Here is a 23,181-nt window from a genome sequence, read left to right as displayed (position 1 = left end):
AGCCTGGTGGCCAGGATGAACAAGGGGTTCCTTCCCCTGCAACAACCACCAGCTATGGATTCATTCCAGCATACAGACTTTGTATAGACTTTTTCATACAGTTACTTTAAAACTGTCATCAAATAACATTTATAAGGATCTTTTAAAAAACCTTTGTTACTTACTTCCTCACTGGGTGCCAACTGCAAAACTACAGGAGTTTCTTCAGAAAATAAGGAGTGAATGGAATTTGCAACACTGTCAAGACTGAAAGGAACTGCCTGAAATGCAAGAGGACAACTGCAATTATTTTCTGAAACGAAGTAGAAAGATCATCAGGATAGTATAAGCAAGGGGCCCCGGGAGCACTTCCAGGGGCAACAAGCATTTTCCATTACTATTGGTGCATATTAACTGTGCATATTAACAGTTTCACCATGACGGCCATGTTTCCATATATGCTTTGAACACGAGGCCATCTTCTAGCATTCTACCACCGTTCACTCTCCCCTCTCCTCCCTCCCCAGGGTTTCCCCTAGTCGTTCCACTAGTGTTTGGTTCTCTTTTCTTTTTTAATTCTGCTCGCTACATGAGAGAAAACATAATATTTCACTTTCGGAGTTTGGCTCATTTCGTTTAATGTAATCACTTCCTGTTTTACTCATTTTTCCCTGCAACTGGCATACATAATTTTTCATTCTTCTTCATGGCTCGACTGGATCACCACCGATTTTTTGTGATTTTTTTTCACATAATATGTTTTGATCATGTTTTTTTCACCCTCCCCAGATCGTATCCACCTTGCTACCCACCCAGCTTTATGATCTTTCTCTCTCTTTCACCTTTATATATTAAGCCACTTCTCCAGTCCTATAAAAAGACTTTACAAATTATTACTTGTGTGTGTGCTTACATGTATACACATGCCATGACATATATGTAGATCCCAGAGAATTTTGTGGAGTCAGTTCTCTCTATCTGCTTTTACATAGGTTCTAAGGATTGAACTCAGGTTGCCAGGCTTGCAAGTCAAAGTGCCTTTGTTCACTGAGCATTCTTGCTGGCCCTAAGAGCTGCTTTTTAATTTGAATTTAAATTTTTTATTTTATTTTATTATTGAATGTGTATGAGTATTTTGCCTGTGTATATGTCTGTGTACCATTTGTATGCCTGATGCTGGAGGAGGCCAAAAGAGGCCACTGAATCTGGACTTACAGATGACTGTGAGTTGGCTGCCATGTGGGTGCTGGGAATTGAACCCAGGTCCTTTGCAAAAGCAGCCAGTGTTCTTAATTGCTGTGACATTTCTCTAAGTACATATTAAAGTGCAACATACATATAATACCATATATAAAACCTAGGGTAAGGAGATTAACATTTACAAATGAGTGCACTCTCCTAACCCAACTAGATGAAGACACAAGACACAGAACATCAGTAGTGCCCCAAAGCACCCACCTCTACCCCTAGGGGCAACCAAAATGGGGGCATCTATACTATGCTGCATTTATTTTGTTTTACACTATTTTTAAAAAACACATTCAAAGATCTTTCTCTCGCTGGGCAGTGGTGGCGCACGCCTTTAATCCCAGCACTGGGAAGGCAGAGGCAGGTGGATCTCTGTGAGTTCGAGGCCAGCCTGGTCTACAAGAGCTAGTTCCAGGTCAGGCTCCAAAGCTACAGAGAAACCCTGTCTCAAAAAACCAAAATAAAAACTATTTTTCTTTTAAAAATTATTTTACTTCTGATATTACAGTATTAAAATAACAAGAGGTTAAAAAGAAAGCACTGGCTCTTCCAGAGGACTCAGGTTTGATTCCCAGGACTCACATAGTGGCTGATGGGCTAATGCCCCCCTTCAGCCTCCACAGGCACCAGGCATGCACACGATGCACAGACATACATGCAGACAATACACTCAAACACACAAAGAGTAGTATCTTTTTTTAAAAATAAGCAGTAGCTCAAACTGGCATCAAACTTATTATGTAGTTCATTACATGGCCTCAAAATTGTGAACCTCCTGTCTCCACTTCCCAAGTGTCTGAATTACACTGTACTCAGTGTGTTTTTGTTCTAATGGAGATATCTTGGTGACTTTCCTTCCAGCAGTTTTGTTTACTACTTAAAGGTTATTATCTATAAGCAGCAAATGGATGTCGATGCAGTACAGGCACAAATGAAGGTAAGTAAGAAACCTTGTGGATAAATGCCAGTATTCAAATGAAGCATCAATTTCAAGACTCAATGACATGAACAGACATGCTGCTTTTATCTTACTCAAGATGCATATTAACTCTTCACAAACGTCTAGAATGAGGTCTTAAGAAACTGGAGAGGAGGAAGAGCAATCAAGCTTGCAAAAGCATGTTGTCACCAGCCTCTGCAAGTGCCTGCCTTTTGTTGAACACACTGATCACCTCCTCAGGCTTGGGTGGGAACATGTATGGCACAAGCCTGCCTACCTCATTCCACCTAGCTCAGTGCTTCTCAACCTTCCTCATGCTGTGGCCCTTTAGTACAGTTCCTCACGCTGTGGGGACCCCAACCATAACATTATTTCATTGCTACTTCATAACTATAATTTTGCTACTGTTATGAATCATTATGTAAACATCTGTGTTTTCCAGTGGTCTTAGGTGACCCCTGTGAAAGGGTCATTCAAGCTCCAAAAGGGGTCAAGATCCACAAGTTGAAAACCGCTGACAATAGCACTTGGGTAAGGAAAGTAGAAGACTGAAGGATACGCTCCTAGCAATCAATCAATTTGAGAAGGAAAACTGATTATATAGACTGCTAAGCCCAAGAGTAGAAAGCCTGAGTGATTGGAATTGGTGACTGCTTTCCCACAGTTTTAGACAGCTATGCATGTGTGTCTGAGACTTTCTCATCAGTATTACTTGAAACTGCAATAATTAGCTGGCGAAATTTGAAGGCAGTTCTGCCTTTAGATTCTGTGGCCTTGGTTCTCTGAGCCTTCTATCTCTTTCCCCATTTTCTTCCAAGAAACTTAAAAGTAGCCGATCAAGTTCAATCAATAAAGTGAGCTCTTGTCATACATAGCTCCTTCTCATGTAAAGTGAGGCTAGTCTGCTTTAAAATGTTTAGTGTGTGTGGATGGGGCTCAGTTGATAGAGTGCTCGTTATACACAATTATACACAAAGCCCTGGGTTCAATTCCTACCTCCACATACACTGGTGATGTCTTGGAAACAGAGTTCAAGGCCAACCTGGGCTACATGAGACCTTGTCTCAAAAAAACAAATTTGGGCTTCTATCTATGCTATTAAACTTTAAATGGTGTTCTGGATTTTATACATTTATGCATAAATGAAATACAGGGTGATCTTCACAGAAATCACATTATGAATTACAGAAATAGTCCTGGCAAAAAAGAATCTTCCATTTGATCTTTATTGTTCTCCCTTTCCACTTTACTGCATTTACTCTGAAAACTTTTCTGTTTCCTTTAGCTCATTGCTGTCCAATCTTAGAAATCTAAATGCAGGTACATGCAGTCAGAGCTGTGTGCTCCCCTTTGGACCACTTCAAATGTATCCTGCAGTTTTTAAATATGCTGTAACATTTACCAACATTCAGTTGTAAGTAATTTGGAAATTCCTGGTGATTTCCTTCCTCCCCAACTCATGAAGTATTTAGGAGTGCACCACAACTATGTCTTCCTTGTTTAACAGCAGCTGCTCAAGAGCTGTATAATGTGGTTTAAAGAGAAATAGTTCTTTGGGACTTTTCATGGAGAAACTGTTTGCCTTGCCCCTCATGTCCCCTCCTCTGAGGCATTCACTTCCATGTCCCTTTAATGGTCTCTTTTTGTTTCTGCCACTATTTCTCTAAATAAAACATTTTCATTACTTCATCTTGGTTTTTCCAGTTTAGGCATCTTCCATTTACCACCCACTGCTGCAAGCGAAGTCAGCTTTCCCGTGTCACCAACCACAGCCGCGTCCGTGCTGTTTCAGTCACTCCGCCCAACTCCAACAATTTCCTCAGAATCTGGGGAACTTGCATTAAACCAGTGACCACGCATTCTTAGGACTACATGAATCTTTTCTTTAGCCTCGCTTTATACCACACAATCACTGCTTTTCTGTTCTTGCTCTTCTGCTTCACAACAGAAATGATGAGACTTCTGTCTTGTGTAGCAAAAACATTTCAAATCTAATATACAATTTCAAATGTACTTTATATTTATGCTGGTTGGTATTCTGACAATTTAATACAAGCTAGTATCATCTGGGAAGAGGGCATCTCAACTGAAAACAATGGTGCCATCATATTAGCCTACAGGCATGTCTGTAGGACATTTGTTTGATTAATGATTCATGTGAGAGGGCCCAGCATACTATGGGTAGTACCACCCTGCTATAGAAATTTGCATTGGTATAGATCTTGGTCTATTGATGCAAACTTAGGTCAGTTTTGTTTTGTGTATATTTTTGCTCTTGATTAAGGTATTGTGCTTGCGCAGCTCATTTAAAAATGTAATGTATAATTAAGAAATATAGGTTAATAGTCATCATGATAGTCAAGCTTGTAGTCATGTTAGGTTTTCTAGATATACAGAGATATATTTCAGTTAGATAGGTGTTCTTCAAATTCTTTCAGAGACCTTCAGGATATGGCATTTAAAAATGTTTTAAGAATTTAGAACTTTTCATGACAAGGAAACTCATTTGCTCCTGGCAGCACCAATCTACTTCAAGAGGAAGATGGGCATCAAAGAGGCTCCTTATGGTGTTGGCTAGCCATTTGGGCAAGAAACTGCTCTTGCCTGGACTGCTTGATGGTATGCTGTATGCACTGGACATGCAGAACCCTCAGAGAAATGACTGCTGAACTTGTGTAAAGCTGAGACATTCCTTGGAGGTTCCTGCTTCATGAAAGAGTCTGCCAGATATTCTGCTAGGACACAGAAGAAAGTGACTGGCAAACTGCCAATACAGGTAGAACTGTCTTTGAAATTTCCTGCTTCATGGGAAAGTCTGCTGGATACTATGGGTCTACGGGCTAAAGATGGGTGCTCCAATGTTACAGAAGAACTTTCTGTAACTGTCCAGGCAGTGAGATGTCTCTGTCAATTCTAGAGTTTTGAAGTTGCTTACAATGCACTTCCTGTTTATTTAGGTAAAATTATATCCTTCTGAAGTCTTTGATGAAGTTGAAGGATAGTTATAATAGTTTTCCTTAGTTATGATAAAAGATAAAGTAGATATAAATATTGTAACTGTAATTCTTGCTTGATAACTGTTTTGTTATATGTATTTTTTCTGTGTTACAGTAAAAGCCTTCCTTTTTATTTAAACAGAAAAGGGGAAATTATGTGGGAGGTCCTTCTGTCTATGGCCAAATAGTATTGCAAATAATATAGTTTCTGTGTGATTATTTTGGGGCTGAGCAGCCAGGAACAAACTAGTGGCCTCTTACAACACCACCCCTGGATGGGTGAGCTTGGGTTGTATAAAAAAGAAGCTGAGCAAGCCATAGAAGCAAGCCAGTAAGCAGTGTTGTCCATGCTCTCTGCTTCAGCTCTTGCCTTGAGGCTCTTGCCCTGAGTTCTTGTCCTGGCTCATGATGGATTATAAGATATAATGAAATAAATCCTTTCCTCCCCAAGTTGCTTTTTGGTCATGGTGTTTATAACAGCAACAGAAAGCAAAGCAAACAATATTTTTGTTTATTATAATCACCAACATTCTGTGCATTATATCACTAAAGCATGCTCCAGTAATGCTATTTCTAGGGATATATCTAAAGGTTTATTATTATGTTTTTAAATTTATGTGTGTATGTGTGTGGGCCTGAATGTATGTACATGTAACTAACATGTGTGTACAGGTGACTGACAAAGCCAGGAGAGGGTATAGAATCATCTGGAACTTGGAGACGGTGGGACAGAACTAACGGGAGATCACCAATTCCAGTTGGAATGGGACTGATGGAACATGAGACCAAACCGGACTCTCTGAATGTGGCCGACGGTGGGGGCTGACTGAGAAGCCAAGGACAATGACACTGGGCTTTGATTCTTCTGCATGGACAGGCTCTGTGGGAGCCTTCTCAGCTTGGTTGATCACCTTCCTGGACCTGGGGGGAGTCGGGAGGACCTTGGTCTTAACATAGAGTAGGGAACCCCGATGGCTCCTTGGCCTGGAGAGGGAGGGAGGGGGGGTATGGGTGGAGGGGAGGGGAAGGAAGGGAGAGGAGGAGAGGAGGAGATGGAAATTTTTAAATATAAAAAAATAAACCATGAAAAAAAAGAGATCAAGGGGACAAATTGGAAAAAAAAAGAAGAATCATCATCTGGAACTGAGTTTTAAACTGTTGTGAGTGGCCTGATATGAGTGGTGGGAGAACTGAAGCCAGTCCTCTGCAAGAGCAGCAAATGCTCTTAAGCACTGAGCCATCTCTCTAGCCCATTGGGTACATGTCTAAAGGAAGTAGAACTCAGTATGCTAAAATCTACTATACTCCCATGTTCATTGCAGCACTAGTCACAATAGTGAGGATATGAAAGCAAACACAGTGTCTTTAAAAAAGTGGATAAAGACAATGTCCTAGGGCTGGGGGGGTATAAAGCCAGTGGTAGAGTATTTGCCTAGTATACAAGCCATCCTAGGTTCTTTCCCAGTACCAAAACAGAAAGAGGAGGGGGAATGTTGCATATATACACAACAGAAATACCATTTAGCCCTCAAAGAGCTATGGGGGTGGGGTGGCACACAGTTAAGACTTGTCCTTTGTGACAACATGGGTAAGTCAGAACATTATGCTAATTGAACTAACCTTGGTGCTGAACAAACAACGTGATCTCATTGATGTGTGCAGTCTAAGGAAGATGATTTCACAGAACAGGATGATATGTTATCAGGACCGAGGGGGAAGTGGACAGGGAAAGGGGATGTGGACCCAAATACATGGGGTTTTTGGTATCTTTGAGACAGGGTTTCATTATGCCACCCACACTTGCCTCAAACTATGTAGCCTAGGTTGGTCTTAAATTTGCAGCACTCCTCCTACCTCAGCTCCCCAATGTCTGTAACTATACAGACACTGGTTCTTTACTGTGTGTTCAGGCTTGCCTTGTGGTCTAGTTCATGGCCATATGCTGTGGGACAATGGTCTGTACCCTGTCATTTGTATTTTTAAGTGAATGCTGATTGGCCAGTAGCCAGGCAGAAAGTATAGGTGGAGTGACCAGGCAGGAAGTAGAGGCAGGGCAAGGAGAACAAAAAAAATTCTGGGAAGAGGAAAAGTCAGTCTGTAGTCATCACCCAGACACAGAGGAAGCCAGACACAAAACAAGCAAGATGTGACTACCTTGCTGAAAAGGTACCAAGTCACATGGCTAACACAGAAAAGAATTATCCGTTAAGATGTAAGAACTAATTAATAAGAAGCCTGAGCTACTAGGCCAATCAGTTTATGATTAATGTAGACCTCTGTGTGTTTATTTGGGACTGAATGACTGGTAGGACCTGGTGGGACAGAAACCCCCAGTCAACAAATTGTGCTCAATGTGTGGACAACTGCATCCACAGAAAGCCTGCTAGAGCTTGGGAAGTAATTCTAGACAGAAAAGAATGGAGTCAAGCACGGCTTATTGATAGCAGCATTTTCTCAGGTGGGCTCTGTTTGCTAGAGGCAAACATGTCTCATTTAAGGCAGGCTTCCTGATTCAGCTATAGCTGCAAAAACTTTGCAGCCCTTTTAAGAGGCTCTGCCACAAAACATTTAAATGGTGTTTATGAATAGCTGACTTCATACTTTTTGGTGGTGACAGGGACCTTGAAATGCCAGAGGGTTGCAGCAATAAGCATGGCTCTGGCCAGTACCTCTGCCATGAGGCTAAACTCTCAGAAAAAAGCTAAGGAATGGGTTGGATCTAGCCATCAAAGTATGGCTTTAATCCTAGCCATATCGCTTAGCAAATTGAAGACTAATGTGATCAGAAAAAGAGAGATATACAGTAAAGATAGATTCAAAGACGAAGAAGAAACCTCTAAACAGTTTATTGTGTGTTTAAAAATACATGTAGGCTTGGAAGAAAAAAAAGAATAAGTCCTTAAAATAAAAAAGGAAAAAAAGAGAGTAGTTGGGTGTGGTGACATACACCTCTAATCCCAACACTTGGGAGGCAGAGACAAGAGGATCTCTGTAAGTTCAAGGACAACCTTGCCTACAGAGTAAATTCCAGGACAGCCAAAGATACACAGAGAAACCCTGTCTCAAAAAGCCAAAAACTAAAAATAAAAAATAAAAGAAATAGAGGTTCAAATAAAGGGACATATAGATGAAAAATACACAGAGAGTCTGGATACTGTATGTTATTGTGTTGTCTTTAAATTGTTTGATGACTGAGGAAGGAACAACAGCTGCTAAAAGACATTTGATTATAAATGCTGCTGGATTAATCATATATATATATATATATATATATATATATATATAGTACTTTGACTTCAAAATTTAAGTCAAAAGATATGTTACTTTGGGAGAAGAGGTTTTGTTTTGTTTCCACAGGAAATGAGGGACTGTGGATTCATTCTGTGTTAAGAAAAATCAGGTTTGGCCAAGGAAGACCCCTGAGAAATCTGAGAAATGGCCCAGATGTCTGAGTTCTATATCCAGAACAGTTCAAAGACTTCTGCCTGAAATGGTCAAGCCTCCCTCACAGGATACTCCAGTCAGGACTTGATCATAATTCTAAATTTTCTTTAGGTGCTCAAGATTATCAGTGCCCCCAATTAGCAGGAAGTATCCTGGAAAACTATGCCCACATTCCCAAAAAATGGATTATGGATGTTTGCCTTTGTTTAGAATGTTGGTTACAAGTTGCTATGGATAATGGTCAGTAGAAAAGCTAAACAAAGGAGATCTGATTCAGAGTTCTTGTTTAAAAAAAGGGTGGGGGAAGTGTTGTGGGGCAACAGTCTGTACCCTGTCAACTATATTATAATAAAATGCTGATTGTCCAGTAGCAGGCAGGAAGTATAGGCAGAATGACCAGGCAGGAAGTATAGTAGAGGCAGGGCAATGAGAACAAGAGAATTCTGGGAAGAGTAAAAGCCAGTCTGTAGTTGTCACCCAGACACAGAGGAAGCCAGACACAAAACAAGCAAGATGTTACTCCCTTGCTGAAAAGGTACCAAGCCACGTGACTAACACAGAAAAGGATTATCCGTTAAGATGTAAGAATTAATTAATAAGAAGCCTGAGCTACTAGGCCAATCAGTTTATGATTAATGTAGACCTCTGTGTATTTATTTAGGACTGAACAACTGGTGGAACCTGGTAGGACAGAAACATCAGTCAACAGCTGTGTGTGTGTGTGTGTGTGTGTGCGCGCGCGCGCGCGCGTGTGTGCGCACACACAGCTGGGAATTGGACCTAGGCTTCAAGCACACTAGGTAAACACTCCACAACTAAGTTATGAATACATTTCCAGCCCACATGGTTTTGTTTCTGTAAGCATGCCACATGTACTTGAAAACAGGATCACAGTAAAGTCTGAAAAAAATTTCTCAAAGTGAGCATCACACAGATCAGGTTATAATATAATGAAATTAGAAATTAAAACAGTAATTATTGAACAAGAATTCATATATTTGGCAGTGGAATATATTTATAACAAATGAGTTAAAGAGTCACAATCTACATTATAAATTATAAATTAAATTACAAATCAATTTAAATATAAATTAAATTAAAATATAAATAAAATGCCATCCATCAAAAATGTCCTATAATAGCTTCATTGTAAGCACTGTTTTCCTTTAAGTGTCACAGTTTTTCTGTACATGCTTGCTGTCATTTTGCAGTGCTGGGGATGGGACCTAGGCTACACCTCTATCTATATCTCCAACCTTAACACATTTGCAAATTTCTTTGTGATTGACCTGTTGACCTTAGGTGCAGGGGAGTGACCCGTCTGCCTCAGCTATTGTCTTGTGTCACTTTTCCCTTCAAGTTGCAAATTCAACTCACCCTTAACTCTCTCTCTCTCTCTCTCTCTCTCTCTCTCTCTCTCTCTCTCTCTCTCTCTCTCTCTCTCTCTCTCTCTCTCTCTCTCCCTCTCCCTCTCCCTCTCCCTCTCCCTCTCCCTCTCCCTCTCCCTCTCTCTGAGACAGGGTTTCTCTGTGTAGTCCTGGTTGTACTGGAACTCTCTCTTCAGACCAAACTGGCCTCAACTCAGGGATCTGCTTGTCCCTGCCTCCTGAGTGCTAGGATTAAAGGCATGTATCACCATGCCCAGCCTATCTTCAATTTTCAATCAGAGGAGGCCTTGTTGCAGAGTTGCTTCCCCCCACCCCAGGAGAAGATTATCTGAATTTGGAAGGGACCTCTCTATACCCATAATTCTGACTTTTTCAGGTAACTCTTGGGACCTCACAATCAAGAATGGCAAACCAGCCCTTCTGAAGCAGCTAGAGTTTTACTAGTCTTCTTCCCAAGCACAAATGAAAGCATTTTATGGCCCCTAGCGTTCTGTAGAGAATAAAACTTGAAGGTCAGCTCCTGTTCATGGCACTGCCTCTTTGGCACTCTGTTGGAAGCAGTATATCACTGGGAGTGGCCTTGGACGGCTTAGATTTGTGCCCTCTGAACTTGTTTGCTCTGCTTTTGCTCTTGGCTTGAAAATAGAAGCCCTTAGCTTCTTGCTCCAGTCACCATGCCTCTACCCTGCCATCTCGGACTCATCTCTCTGGAACATAAGCCTCCCAAACCTTCCCTTCTGTAAGTGGACTTGGTTGTGGTAGTCCATCATAGCAACAGAAGTAGCAACATAGTAGCAGGTGGCATACCTCTTCACTTAGAACTCTCCCTCACAGAGCATGGCCAACCTCCAGAAAACAGAAAAAGAACTACTTTCAAAAGAATTTAAAAGGAAATTGTATTTTAGAAGTTGCATTCAGAAAAGATGTGTTTAGAATACAATTCATTTTTTTTAAAATGACAAAGCAAGCAAGATAGTAGAGCCAGTTCAAAGGGTACAGAGATGGAAATTACATGCACACTCATGTATTCAATGGAGATACTAGGATAAGACTACATAGGTAATATTGAGGTATTAGTTAAGAGAATAAGACAAATTTTGGGAGCTATCTACACCAGTAGATGGAAATCATTTGCATTCATGTCAATTGACAGAGAAAGTTTCCAGTGCACCCGGTTTATATAGGAAATACTCACATTCTCCAAAGGGTAGGAGATGACACTGCCCGCAGGGAGAGCCAGTTTGTCCACTCCCTTCACCATCACCATAATGGTAGCCCGTGGCCGGTGGAATAGGTTACCCACTGCAAGCCCTGGCCAAGATAGGTCCTAAATATTGAAAAGCACAAAATTTTGCTTAATTCTCAAGTATGGAAACTGTCTCCGCAGTATCATCTAAAACCAGAGCAAGGGGTTCTGAGACGACACTGGCTGGAACATCCAAACAACAGCTACAATCTCCTAAGGGGCAGCATGGATGCCTGTCTTCTTCACTTTCTTAAAATTACACTTATCAGAACACTCGCTCACAACTTTTGTGTAAAAATAAAGCAAGCGAATAAAGAAAACCCATGTGCTCTGCATTTTCAGACTCTGAACTGTTGTTCTCTTCCCCTGCATCATGTTTTCCGTTATGCACAGCATCACTTTTACCTTTTGCAGTGACAGCAAGGACTGTCGAAATGCTCTCTACTAAGCACTTTATATATAAAATTCATGATGCTTTACCAATAACTATTTATAAAGCTTATTTTAACAGCCATTTGTGGTGAAATTTAAGCTTGTGGAGGACTAGGTACAAATTTCACCCCTCAGTGTAAATGACCAATCCTGCTCACTCTGGTTGTCCAAATGAACTGGAGCTCACAGGCAATACCCTTAGCCCAGCTGCCAAGCAGAGCTGTCAGTTTTGAGAGTGCTTAGAGTCTAGAAGTGACTGATGATATCAGCAGCCAATTTAAAATGGCAAGAGAGATAATGACAAGACAGAACAAGTGGCATCTCTTCCTCCTAAGCTCTGAGCTGCAGGCCTCTTGGACTGAATGGATCCAGGCCCCTCTACTACAGTTCCATCGGTAGCCAGGGACTACCGTAGGTCAGTGACATTCTTGGAAAACACAGCTACCAGCTGCATCACTCTATTCTTGGATAAGAAATGTAGACAGTTTAGCATTTGTACCAAATCTATTTCCTACACTTAAAAAAATGACACTGCCTATTAATAACAGCACACCTGTAATATGCAAACTACTACGTGTCAATTAGAAATAAAAATATACTTAATGGGAAGTAGAAAAAGACAAGATCTCCTGAGTAAATTGGGAGCATGGGGACCTTGGGAGAGGGTTGAAGGGGAAGGGAGAAGTGGGGGGGGGGGAGAAAAATGTAGAGCCCAATAAAAATTAATAAAAAATGATTTGAATACCTACTAACTGAAATAAATCTCTATATATCTAGAAAACCAAAGAAAATATATATGTTTAACATACTAGATAGATACATCCATACACACAAAAGTTCTCACAGTGATGAATATATGTTCTCATAATGATGTATGAAGACTTGGTTTTAGAAGCACTTACCTAAGATTACCCCAAATACAAATGAGCCTTTAAAGTTTTGTAATCTCTGGCAAATGTACCTATGTGTTTGTTGCTCTGACAATGGGAATAAATCAATAAAAAGGTTTTAGAAGCAGTTACAACCATTTTTTTTTTGTACACATACTTCTTTCACAGAGAAGCCCATGGACAATGCAGCCACATCTGGGATTCGATCTCCTGGTATGGGCCAATTTCCATTTCGGAAAACAACAGACCCTGGCGATCTTAATATGCTAAATTCATTCCCTAAAGCACCTGAAGAGAGAACAGATTGGTAAATGAATTATCATCATTATATTTATATATATATATATATAATATATATATATATCATTATATCCACCTTGAAGTTTATTAAACAATGCATTTATTAAACAATATATTTTCCCATTCCTCACTGGCTGAACATGCTAAATTATGTTTGGACAAAGTACTGAATTGTAAACATGGAAAAATTTGGAGCGGAATGCTAGGGATGGAATACCAAGTCTTCGTGGCACAGGTACACATGCCACGGCAATTGTGAAACAGTTAGTCCCAGATGGAGCTATACTCTGAGTACCATCAACAATTTTCCCCCAAAGCATCACTCTAAGAATTTAAGTATTAAATATTCTGTTGGAGCAGGGTACATGTGCAAGAGGATTTCCTTTTTAAAATTTTTGTTGTTGTTGTTGTTGTTGTTGTTTTGAGACAGGGTTTCACTGTAGCTTTGGAGCCTGTCCAGGAACTCACTCTTGCAGACCAGGCTGGCCTTGAACTCACAGAGATTCACCGGCCTCTGCCTCCCAGGTGCTGGGATTAAAGACGTGTACCACCACTGCCTGGCCTCCTTTTTAAAATTTTAAATTAGCAAATATTAACTCTGGATAAGGGCTTTCATTATGGTATTTTTATAGATATATAATGAATTTTGATCCTATTTACCCATTATCCTCTCATCTCCCCCATTCCCACTGACCCCCCTTCCTTCTTCGTAACTAGTCTCCTTTCTATTTTCACGTCTTTTTGGGGGAAGTGGCCTGCCAATGAATTTAATAAGATCTGCAGACAGGAGCCTGAGTGAAGGATCCTTTACAGGTGTATGAGCACCTTACCAATGACTACATCAAGAAAATCCCCGTCCCTGCAGCTATGAACTGCTTAGAGAGCTCCTCAGGGATGGGTGCGGCCTCATGAGACTCCTTCCTCCAGCTACTGCTAACTGCCTATAAATCCTCAGGGAACAGTGAGGCTTATGAGCCCTCCACAGTAATGGCGCGAAGTTGATGGGCCCAATCTTGTGCAACTAATTACAGTAGCTGTGGGTTCAAGACTGCCATGATCATGTCATGCCTGAAGACAGTGTTCTACAACAGCCCTTCTGCTGGCTCTTACATTATTTTTATGTATTTGTTTATTACACATGAATATTTGCCTGAATGCATGTTCGCACTTGGTGCCCTCAGACCAATAAAAGGCATCAGATTCCCTAGAACTGGAGTTTCAGGTGATCGTGAGGCACCATGTAGATACTGGCAACCAAACCCAGGTCCTCTGCAAGAGTAGTGAGTGCTCTTAACTGCTTGAGCTTCTCTCTAGCCCCAGGGCTTTTACCTGCTTTCTGCCCTCTCTTTCAAAATATTCACTGAGCCTTGAAGAAGTGAGAAGGTTCTACTAATGATGTTGATAGCCTCCTACAGATGGCAGTTTAGCAAGAATAGAAATCAGTGACAGTTCTCTGGTATTGAAAAAAGCAAAAATGCCAAAGCTCTGGTACTAAAAGGGAAGGAAACCTGGAATCTTTGAATTATTCTGCCATCAGACTTCTCTATAATATGCAAATGTATGACATTCCTTTTTCACTATAATACTCGGGCAGGCTAACACTTCTTTACAGGTTAGTATATCTTAGGATATCACAGGCATAAGGATGTCAATGAAGATTGTAATGGATGTGTGTGGGGGTGGGTGAGTGCACGTGCTTACCAGCTGGGACATAAAACATTTCAGTCATCAGAAAACTAAGTCCAGGAATAGTGTTTTTAGTTGACACACCAGGAAGTGAGCAAAGGTACCCTGAAGTCACTAACGACTGAGAGTGTTTGGCACCAACAGCTAAGTCAAGGACGAGAAGAAAGGAGCTGCCTTAAAGGCCTCCCAAGGATGGACTATTTGCTTCTTCACCAGTGTTTGAGTCCTCTATTTTGTCTTCCTGGTGCTGGGGATGGACTCCAAGGCTTGAAGCACCCCACGGCTAAGCCCCCAGAACGACAAGTAGTCAATGGAAACTTCTGGGTTCCTGGGAAAAAAATTAGTTCCAAATCCAAAAGCAACCTTGGCGAGGCCTACTGGGAAAGAGAGGCTTTGCAAAGGCCTGAGGGTTACTCCCTGACCTCAAGAGCCACTTTCAGAAGTGGGAGTGGGGCGAGAACAGTCAGTGTTTTGGCTTTGCAGTGCTGACAGTAAATAAAAGGCTTCCGGAGGGTGTGGGTGCACTAGGCCCAGTTAGGAGTTTCAATTCAGCCCAGGGACAGAGCAGAAAGCAAATGAGAAAACTTATCAGAATGCAAAGGTGTCTGTAACCAACAGACGTCCAGGTCTGTTACCTTCAGGGCAAATTCAAAATAGAACACCTCAGGCACCTTGACAGTCAGCCTTTCTCTGGAAAGGCTGGGAAACAGGTAAGAAGCCCAGACTTTTCAAGCTTGCACACTTTCCAGGAATCTATCTGACCTGGCAGATAACTTTGTTCTGAGATGTGGTCTCACGCCTTCCACTCCCACAAGCTGGCATGAAGTAACTGCCTCACCTTTGTGGTGAGATCCAACTGGAGCTGCACAACACTCCTTTACTGGCCCACTGCTCAGAAGCCTTTAGTCGGGGTCATAAAAAAGGTGATCTTGTCTAAACTTGTGAAAGCTGCAGGCGCCACATCTTAAGGATGTCGGGCAGACAGCTGTCCTTCTCGAATGCTACTAGTGATGGGGGAATGCCCATCAGTTTGGCCAGCTCTATTGTCCTAGCATTCTAGTTCTTTGGAAAATGTTCCCTTGTGCTGAACTGAAATAGGCTAACCTCCAACTTCCTAGGCTTCCATGTTGCTGGTCAGTCTCCAGATAACCTGTCCCCAGGGCAAGTCTAGAGTCCAGGTCACCTGCTTGTTCTCACCACATCTCTTCACCTCTAGTCATGGCAGACAAAAGAACACTGAGCCTAACACAATCTTCTGTCTAGCTTTCTTCCAGACTTTCATTCATCCACTAAGAAATTATTCCCTCACCGTCTATTGACCTAGCTTTTCGGTTGAGACACATCAACAGCTAAGTGACGACATGGAGGTGGGCATAACCAGAAGACCCTGCATTAGCTAAGCTAATGGAAGGCAGGGATTTCCGTGCGTCTACGTTTCTAGGGCTGAGAAAAGCGCCTGACACCCACTGCTCAGTAAATGCTGCTGCGTTGATGAGCGAATGAAGTCACACCTGAAACTACCCATGTTCCCCCCTCTCCTGAGCAGAAAGCAAGTCCTGGGTGCTGCCACTCTCAACTTAGAACCACCAAACCCCACTGGTGGCTTGCCCAGACCAAAGCATCTCTGAATCAAACATGCTTCCCTTCAGGGGGAGAACCTAGGGACCACACATTCCACTCCTCTGCTTTTCTACTTCATCTCACGCTGCCTGCTTTGGTCCCCAGTCTCTAGCCGCTCCACTGAAACAGTGGACCAAACCCTAAAACACAATTGTCAGCCCTTAATTCCCTAACTTCCCCATGCATTTGACACTGGCAAGTCCCTCTTCGAAATCCCATCTTGGGCTTGATAAAGACAAGGCCTCTGCCCTTCAAATTCCTTGACTGCTGCTGAGCTAGCTCTCCTGCTCATCCTTTACAGCTGCTGTGGCAGGCGTTGAAGATCAGCTCTTTCGACAGAAAAATGGAAAGTGAAAATAGCCCGTGCATCTACCTGTCTTTATGATACACACACTACACATGTGTACAACAATTGTTACAAAACACACATAAAGGGAATTTATAATGTTCTTCCCAATGTAATCAGGATAAAAACCCAAGTTTAAAACATGACCATTCCTACTTAAAATAAAAGGATTTAACATGACCATTCCTACTTAAAATAAAATGATTTAAAAAAGGCATACATGGAAATTCTAGTACATCCCCCAGTATTCAACTGAATCATGCAGCACACTCCATTTGAAAGATCAGAGGACTCAATTCTGTGTCATGCTCCCTGACTTGAGTCCATATACCCTAAGGCTGCAAACACCCAAAACACTGCCAGCTCCCAGATTTTTATTCCCAGTCTAGCTCTCCCCCAGTCTTAGGCCGAGGCACTCAGCATTCTACTGACATTTCCTTCCAGGTCTCACAGCGCACATAAATGCTATCATTGCTTTGAACCTGACACTAGCTCTCGAAGACTTCTGCAGTCCCTCCCAGCCAGCTGCTTAAATACTTCCTCTTTAAACCCTTCCGCAGCGCCACAACAATCAGCCACTGCCTTCAGCTGCTCTTCTTCAGAATTATTCCCTGAATCCCACCACCACCCCCACCACGTCCCTCACCAGGTTTGCTCCAGCTGGCTGCCTAGTACCCTGTCACGCCACCCTCGGATCCAGTTTTCTCTTCATATTTTCAAAATACAAATCTGTTTATTCATCCTCTGCTTAAATGCCAGTGCTCACTGCCTAGGGCCTTGCAGGGAAATCCAAAATGTCCCCTGGACACCTCTCACTAGCCTGATTTCTGAGCTCTCACCAAACGCTCTGCTCTTCGGTCTCCAGCACTCACGCACACGCTGTTCCACCTAAGTTATTTTCCCTACCTCAACCTTTCACACAGTTTTCTCAGGAGGTACCTCCCCTGGGAAAGTTCCTTAAGCCTCTCCACTTTGTGGTTGAGAGTTAGTGCCCCTCCCCTGGAGAACTCCACTGTCTTGTGCACTGACCTTCTTTAAATGGTGACTGGAATCAGTCAGTTTTAAAAAGGGAGGGAGGTTGCTTCTATCCTCGAGGACATCAGTTACCAAAATCAACTCCCTCCTTTACATTTCTACAAATTCCATGTGTGCGCTCTTGGTCCTTCTTCTCCTGAACTTTTCCAAATACGTCTCAGAACATGCTATTCAGAGCCCAAGTTCCCCAGTTCTCTCTAGTTCCCTAACACTGTTTTGAAGTAAACAGTGAAATCAGAGCTCTTAAAGATGTTTTCCACCAAATCACACTTAGTCATTGTGGAAAATAATACCGTGTGCTCACCTGACGAGACCCAGCAATGCAGAAGCTCAGATTGTTATGTGGACTAGACCATTTTAACAAGAACAGCATGCCCAAACTACGCGGAGAAACAATTATTTTATCTTAGACAAAAACCAAACCAAAACCCTAAACCTCAATGACTCAGAATGTCATAGAGAGGAACACAGTGGCACTCAGAAGGCAGAGACAGGCAGCTCTTTGAATTCCAGGCCAGCCAAGAACTCAAAAGATATCAGGCATGATATTAAAACATGGAATTTCAACAGATGCCTAGCTAAACCATGGTGCCAATGGGAAGATTTTGTTTTGAACTTTGAAAACTCAATTAAAACAAAAGGATTTTCCTAAAGTATATAAAGTAGCCCGCAAGGAACTTCTAGTGATCTCCCCGCGTCTACCTCCCCAGCCCTGAGATTATAAGCACGCACCATTGTACATTCATTGTACATGAATGCTGGGGTTCACACTCATTCTGCATGCTTTTGTGACAAGCACTTACCAAGTACTTCAAAAAGCCCCAAAGTATCTTGATAAATAAATCAGAAAGGCTGTCCCAGAACTAACAACAGAAATGAAAAAGACTCAAACACTTGGAGGCCTGCAAATAATTGTAACTATTAAGACAGAACACTGGGCACACCCAAGGAGGAAGGGGGAAAGCTTTGGGTTTCAAACTCATCACTAGGTTTTTCACTTCAACTGCCATTCCAGAAGCAGGACCTCTCAGCATCTCACACAGCATAGGCATAAGATATCCTTGCCACAAAACACCCATTCCTCCAAGATGTCCTTGGCTTGTCGTTTTCCGAGAAAGGGTTTCTCTGTGTGGTTGTCCTGGAACTCACTCTGTAGACCAGGCTGGCCTACCTCTGCCTCCAGACTTCTGGGATTAAAGGTGTGAGTCACCATGCCTGGCCTGCCTCCACTTGATTTCTTGTTCCCTACTGTCTCCAAGCCCAGTCTCTGCCCCACTACTCCCCAGTTGTCACACAGCATTCCCTGCGCCATACAACAGAGAGTGAAGATATAGCCACTACTTGGAACTCAACTGATCTGCCTTTGGATCCAGCTCTGTTACACACTACCTGTGTCATGCCGGCTTGATGAGGAAACGCTCTTCTAAGGATTACTGTAAAAAGAAACGCATTACCACATGATTCGCAAAGCCACAGGTCAAATGTTAGCTCATTTCCACGCTTCTTGTTCTATGTTAGAGAACCTAGGCTCCACTAAGAAAGCTACCATTTATTTGACATGTGACCCTAAAAGCATGACTCACAACCCGGTCTCTACATCCTTCAAATTGGGAACTGAAATCAATACTGAGAGACTGTCTGCATTCGCCTGAAGAAATAATCACATAAAACACACAAAAAAACAAACAAACCCCGAAGACTCAATTTTGCATCCTGATGGAGGCAAATATGAGGGAGGCAAGGTTTCATCCATTGTTAATAACACCATTAGAAACGAAGTGGGGGGGAAATGACAGCAGCCTCAGCCGCTAAGCCGTTGGCTGGCTTTCCCTTCTTGGTAGCGGGCTGTGTGGTTCAACGGTGTATTGAGAAAGGCAATCGGTCCTCCGAAGGGCCTTAAACGGGGAAGGAGCGCTCCCGCAGATGGGAGGACAGGGTCCCATCCGGCGACGCGCCTTCCCCCAAAAGGCTGATGCCGGTTCCGGAGCCCCCCAGGTGGCCTTGCCCGGCACCGGAGACCACCAGGCCGCGTCTCCCAGGCTAGATCACAAACCCGAACCCCGAGGAGGGCCGCCTAGCCCAGGCCGCCCCCACTGCGGCCCCCGCCCGTAGCCGCGCCCGCCCAGGGTCCCCGCGCTCCGTGGCCTCCCGCACTGCACCCCGGATGCTCACCCATCACCAGCAAGGACAGGAGAGCGACGACGAACACAGCCATGACGCCACCGCGGCTGCAGCGGAGAGGGGCTACACGAAAAGGGACGCTAGGACTCCAGGGAGCACCGCAGCCCGACCGAGTGACGCGCTCCCGAAGGTTGCGAGTCCTAGGCCCCACCCCTTTAGCCGCCTCAGGACTAGGTCTCGGCCAATCGCCAACTACGCATCTATACGGGAGAGACGTAGCAGGGGAAACGTCAGCGATTGGGGCAGGACCGAATGTAATGGATGGAATTCTCTGCCAATAGGAGTCAAGAATTTTAATAGCAGGGCGGTCCCGCCCGCCGGCCCACAACGACCGGTCACGAGATGAAGGGTAGGGCCCGCGGTCGGAGCAGGTGGCCCCGCGGGTTGCAGGGTCTCAAGAAGCCACTGTGAAGCAACCCCCCCCCCCCCAGGTGTAGACCCTTTGCCCAGCCTCGGGTGACGATCTTCAACCCGGGTGTCTGTCTTTCCCGGTCTTGTGCCTCCTCCCGCTGCGAATGACAGCTGTGGAAAGCCCTGGGCCAGCCTTGGCTTTGCTCCGCGGAGTCCACAGACCTTGAGCACCTGAGGGCAGGAAGCCCGGCGCCTCGGGGAAGCCCAGCCCGCCTAGTAGAGGTGCTGCTCAAAATATAGGACTCCCGCTGGAATTTGAGTTGTACATAAAAAAATTTTTTAGTGTATCTGGAATATTTGTTTTATATATACTAAAATAAATATCCATTGTCTGAAAGTCACCTAACTGGGTATTCCGTTTCGATTTTTATTGTTGATTCTTTTGAGACGGGTTTCTCTATGTTGCCATGGCTGTCCCGGAATTCTCTCGGTAGATGAGGCTTGCTGTGTCAAACAACCTTGCCTCCAAACTGCCATCTACAAGGAGTGATCCAACAGAATATCAGTTACTTCATTCTTTCCTCCCTTGATTTCTAATCTGAACAAAGTGCTCAAGAAAGCTATATGAGGGCTACACATACTAATTAGACCAGGATCATCCCTTCCCACACCTCATAGGCTCTTACCTATGATGTAAGGCAAGAAGTGACATTGTCCACCATCTGTGGTTAGAAAACAATGCCCAGATGACCACCTTGAAAGATAAATATGATTTTAACATGTAAGTGCAGGGTGTGAGAAGATTCATGTAGTATATATGGAAGGGAGAACGCCTTCTTGGGTTGAACTCTTTTATTTTTGTTTTGGTTTTTTTTTTTTTTTTTTTGAGTCAGGGTTTCTCTGTGTAGCCCTGGCTGTCCTGGAACTTGCTTTGTAGACCAGACCGGCCTCGAACTCACTGAGATCCGCCTGCCTGTCTCCCAAGTGCTGGGATTAAAGGCCTGTGCCACCACTGCCCAGCGTCTAGTTGAACTTTTAACTGTTTAGTTTGGCAAAAGAGATGGGTGGGACACAGCTAAAAATTTAGGTTAAAAATTTAGTTTCTTTTTGTTTTCTTTCAGTTCTGGGGATGGAACCCCAGAGCTTTGCACAATCTAGGCAAGTGTTCTACCACTGAGCTATACCTCAGCTAGAAAAAACTACACTTCATTCAGTACAATTGTGGAGCACACCTCTAAAGTAGATGTGGTAGAGGAGAAAGGCTCACTGATTCTCAGTTTACAGAATGCTTTTCTTCCTGGAACTGACTGAAGAACAAGAAGAGCCGCAGCACTTCCAGGAGTTTTCCAGGTACAGCTTAGCCAACCTAAGGACTGGAATCAAAAGTGCACTCCGCAAATCCTCAGAATGCAGTTTCTAGAAAGCACTATGTTTACCAAAGCCACTGTCAATTTCTAATGCAGTCTGGATTTTCTCACTTAGCCTCAGGAAACTCTTAACTCTCAAGTTTGTGTTTTTGTCCGACGGAGAATTTGCGCAAATGTGACTTTAAGGAAATCTGAGGAGGGGGTTGTTTTTCTATTAAAAATGTAAGATTATTATATTGGAACCAAAATGTCTAAAGCAGCTAATTTTGCCAATGTAAACTGTGTCATGACCACCCTGAATATTTTTTAATCATTTAAAAATCATTTTTCAGCCAGGCAGTGGTGGCACATGCCTTTAATCCCAGCACTCGGGAGGCAGAGGCAGGCCAATATATGAGTTCAAGGCAGTCTTGTCTACAGAGTGAGTTCCAGGATGGTCAGGGCTACACAGAGAAACCTTGTCTTGAACCTGCCCCCAAAAGACCAAAAAACAATTTTTTTTCAAGGGCCAGGGAGATGGCTTAACTGGTGAAGGCACTGGCTGTGCAAGCCTGAAAGTGTTAAGTTCGAGCTTGAACCAATCTGGATGTGGTGGTGTGCATGCCAGCACTCCTGTATGAAAACAGGAAGCAGAGATGGGAGACTTATCTGGAAGTTTCAGGGTCAGCTAGACTGGAGTACACAGCATAGCATCAGAAACAAGAGAGACCGTGCCCCAACAAGGTGGAGGCTAGAACCAACACCTGAAGGTTGTCTTCTAACCTACACATACACAACACAAAATTAATAGGTAAATAATGTAGTATGAAGAGAGGCTACTTGCTTGTTCCCAGCCACCCAGACCCAAAGTAATCACACAGAAACCCTATTATTTAAATCACTGCTTGGCCTACTAGCTCTAGCTTCTTATTGGCTAACTCTTACATATTAATTTAACCCATGTCTATTAATCTGTGTATCGCAATGTGGCTGTGGCTTACTAGCTAAAGTTCTGGCATCTGGTCTCCAGTGGGGCTACATGGCTTCTCTCTAACTCTGCCCCTTTCTCCCGGCATTCAGTTTAGTTCCCCCCCACACACACCTAAGTTCTGTCCTATCAACAGTCCAAGCCAGTTTCTTTATTCATTAATGGTTATCACAGCATACAGAGGGGAATCCCACATCAAAATAAAAAACAACTTAACACAAAATCACTTCCGTGTGTGGCAACTAAAGTTCCATTCTTTGTCCACCTCATGGCATGTTGGAGAAAAGGTTTGAGCAGGTGGCCTTGCATGAATGTATCTAAATGAATCTTTTTAGGAATATAATAAGGTAAAATGTAACAGAGCTTCCAGTATTTCAACTTAAAGAAACATAGAACCTTTTCTGTTCTTAAAAGAATTCTAGCCAGGCCATGGTGGCTGACACCTTTAATCCCAGTACTTGGGAGGCAGAGGCCGGTAGAAGGTGGACCTCTGTGAGTTCGAGACCAGCCTGGTCTACGTTCCAAGACAGACTCCAAAGCTACAGAGAAACCATGCCTTGAAAAACAAAACAAACGAACAAAAAAGAATTGTAGGTCATTCTGATTTATTTTGATTGGAAAATAGTAAAAATTCTATAAGCAGATTAGAATATAAAATAGCAAGCACAAGTCAATTTCACTCTTTCATTCTCTGTCTTGAGAAATACCTTTTTTTGAGACAGGGTTTCTCTGTGTAGCTTTGGCTGTCCTGGAACTCACTCTGTA

The 23,181-nt window shown here is 43.0% G+C and overlaps 1 protein-coding gene across 1 annotated transcript in view; it reads right to left on the bottom strand.

Moving 5' to 3' along the window:
• Atp6ap2 (ATPase H+ transporting accessory protein 2) overlaps nt 1–19,877 on the bottom strand; it is a 30,522-nt gene extending 10,645 nt beyond the window's left edge. Inside the window, exons 1-4 of the mRNA XM_038317192.1 lie at nt 19,723–19,877; nt 12,721–12,851; nt 11,191–11,322; nt 165–260 (exon numbers count right to left, since the gene is read on the bottom strand). Of these exons, the coding sequence (XP_038173120.1) occupies nt 165–260; nt 11,191–11,322; nt 12,721–12,851; nt 19,723–19,765 (402 nt within the window). The 5' untranslated portion in view covers nt 19,766–19,877. The remainder of the gene's footprint in view (nt 1–164; nt 261–11,190; nt 11,323–12,720; nt 12,852–19,722) is intronic.
• Between the last annotated feature and the right edge of the window lie 3,304 nt (nt 19,878–23,181).

This window comes from Arvicola amphibius, chromosome X (genome assembly GCF_903992535.2).
Source record: "Arvicola amphibius chromosome X, mArvAmp1.2, whole genome shotgun sequence".
NCBI lineage: Eukaryota > Metazoa > Chordata > Mammalia > Rodentia > Cricetidae > Arvicola > Arvicola amphibius.
This window is presented reverse-complemented; position numbering and strand designations above follow the sequence as displayed.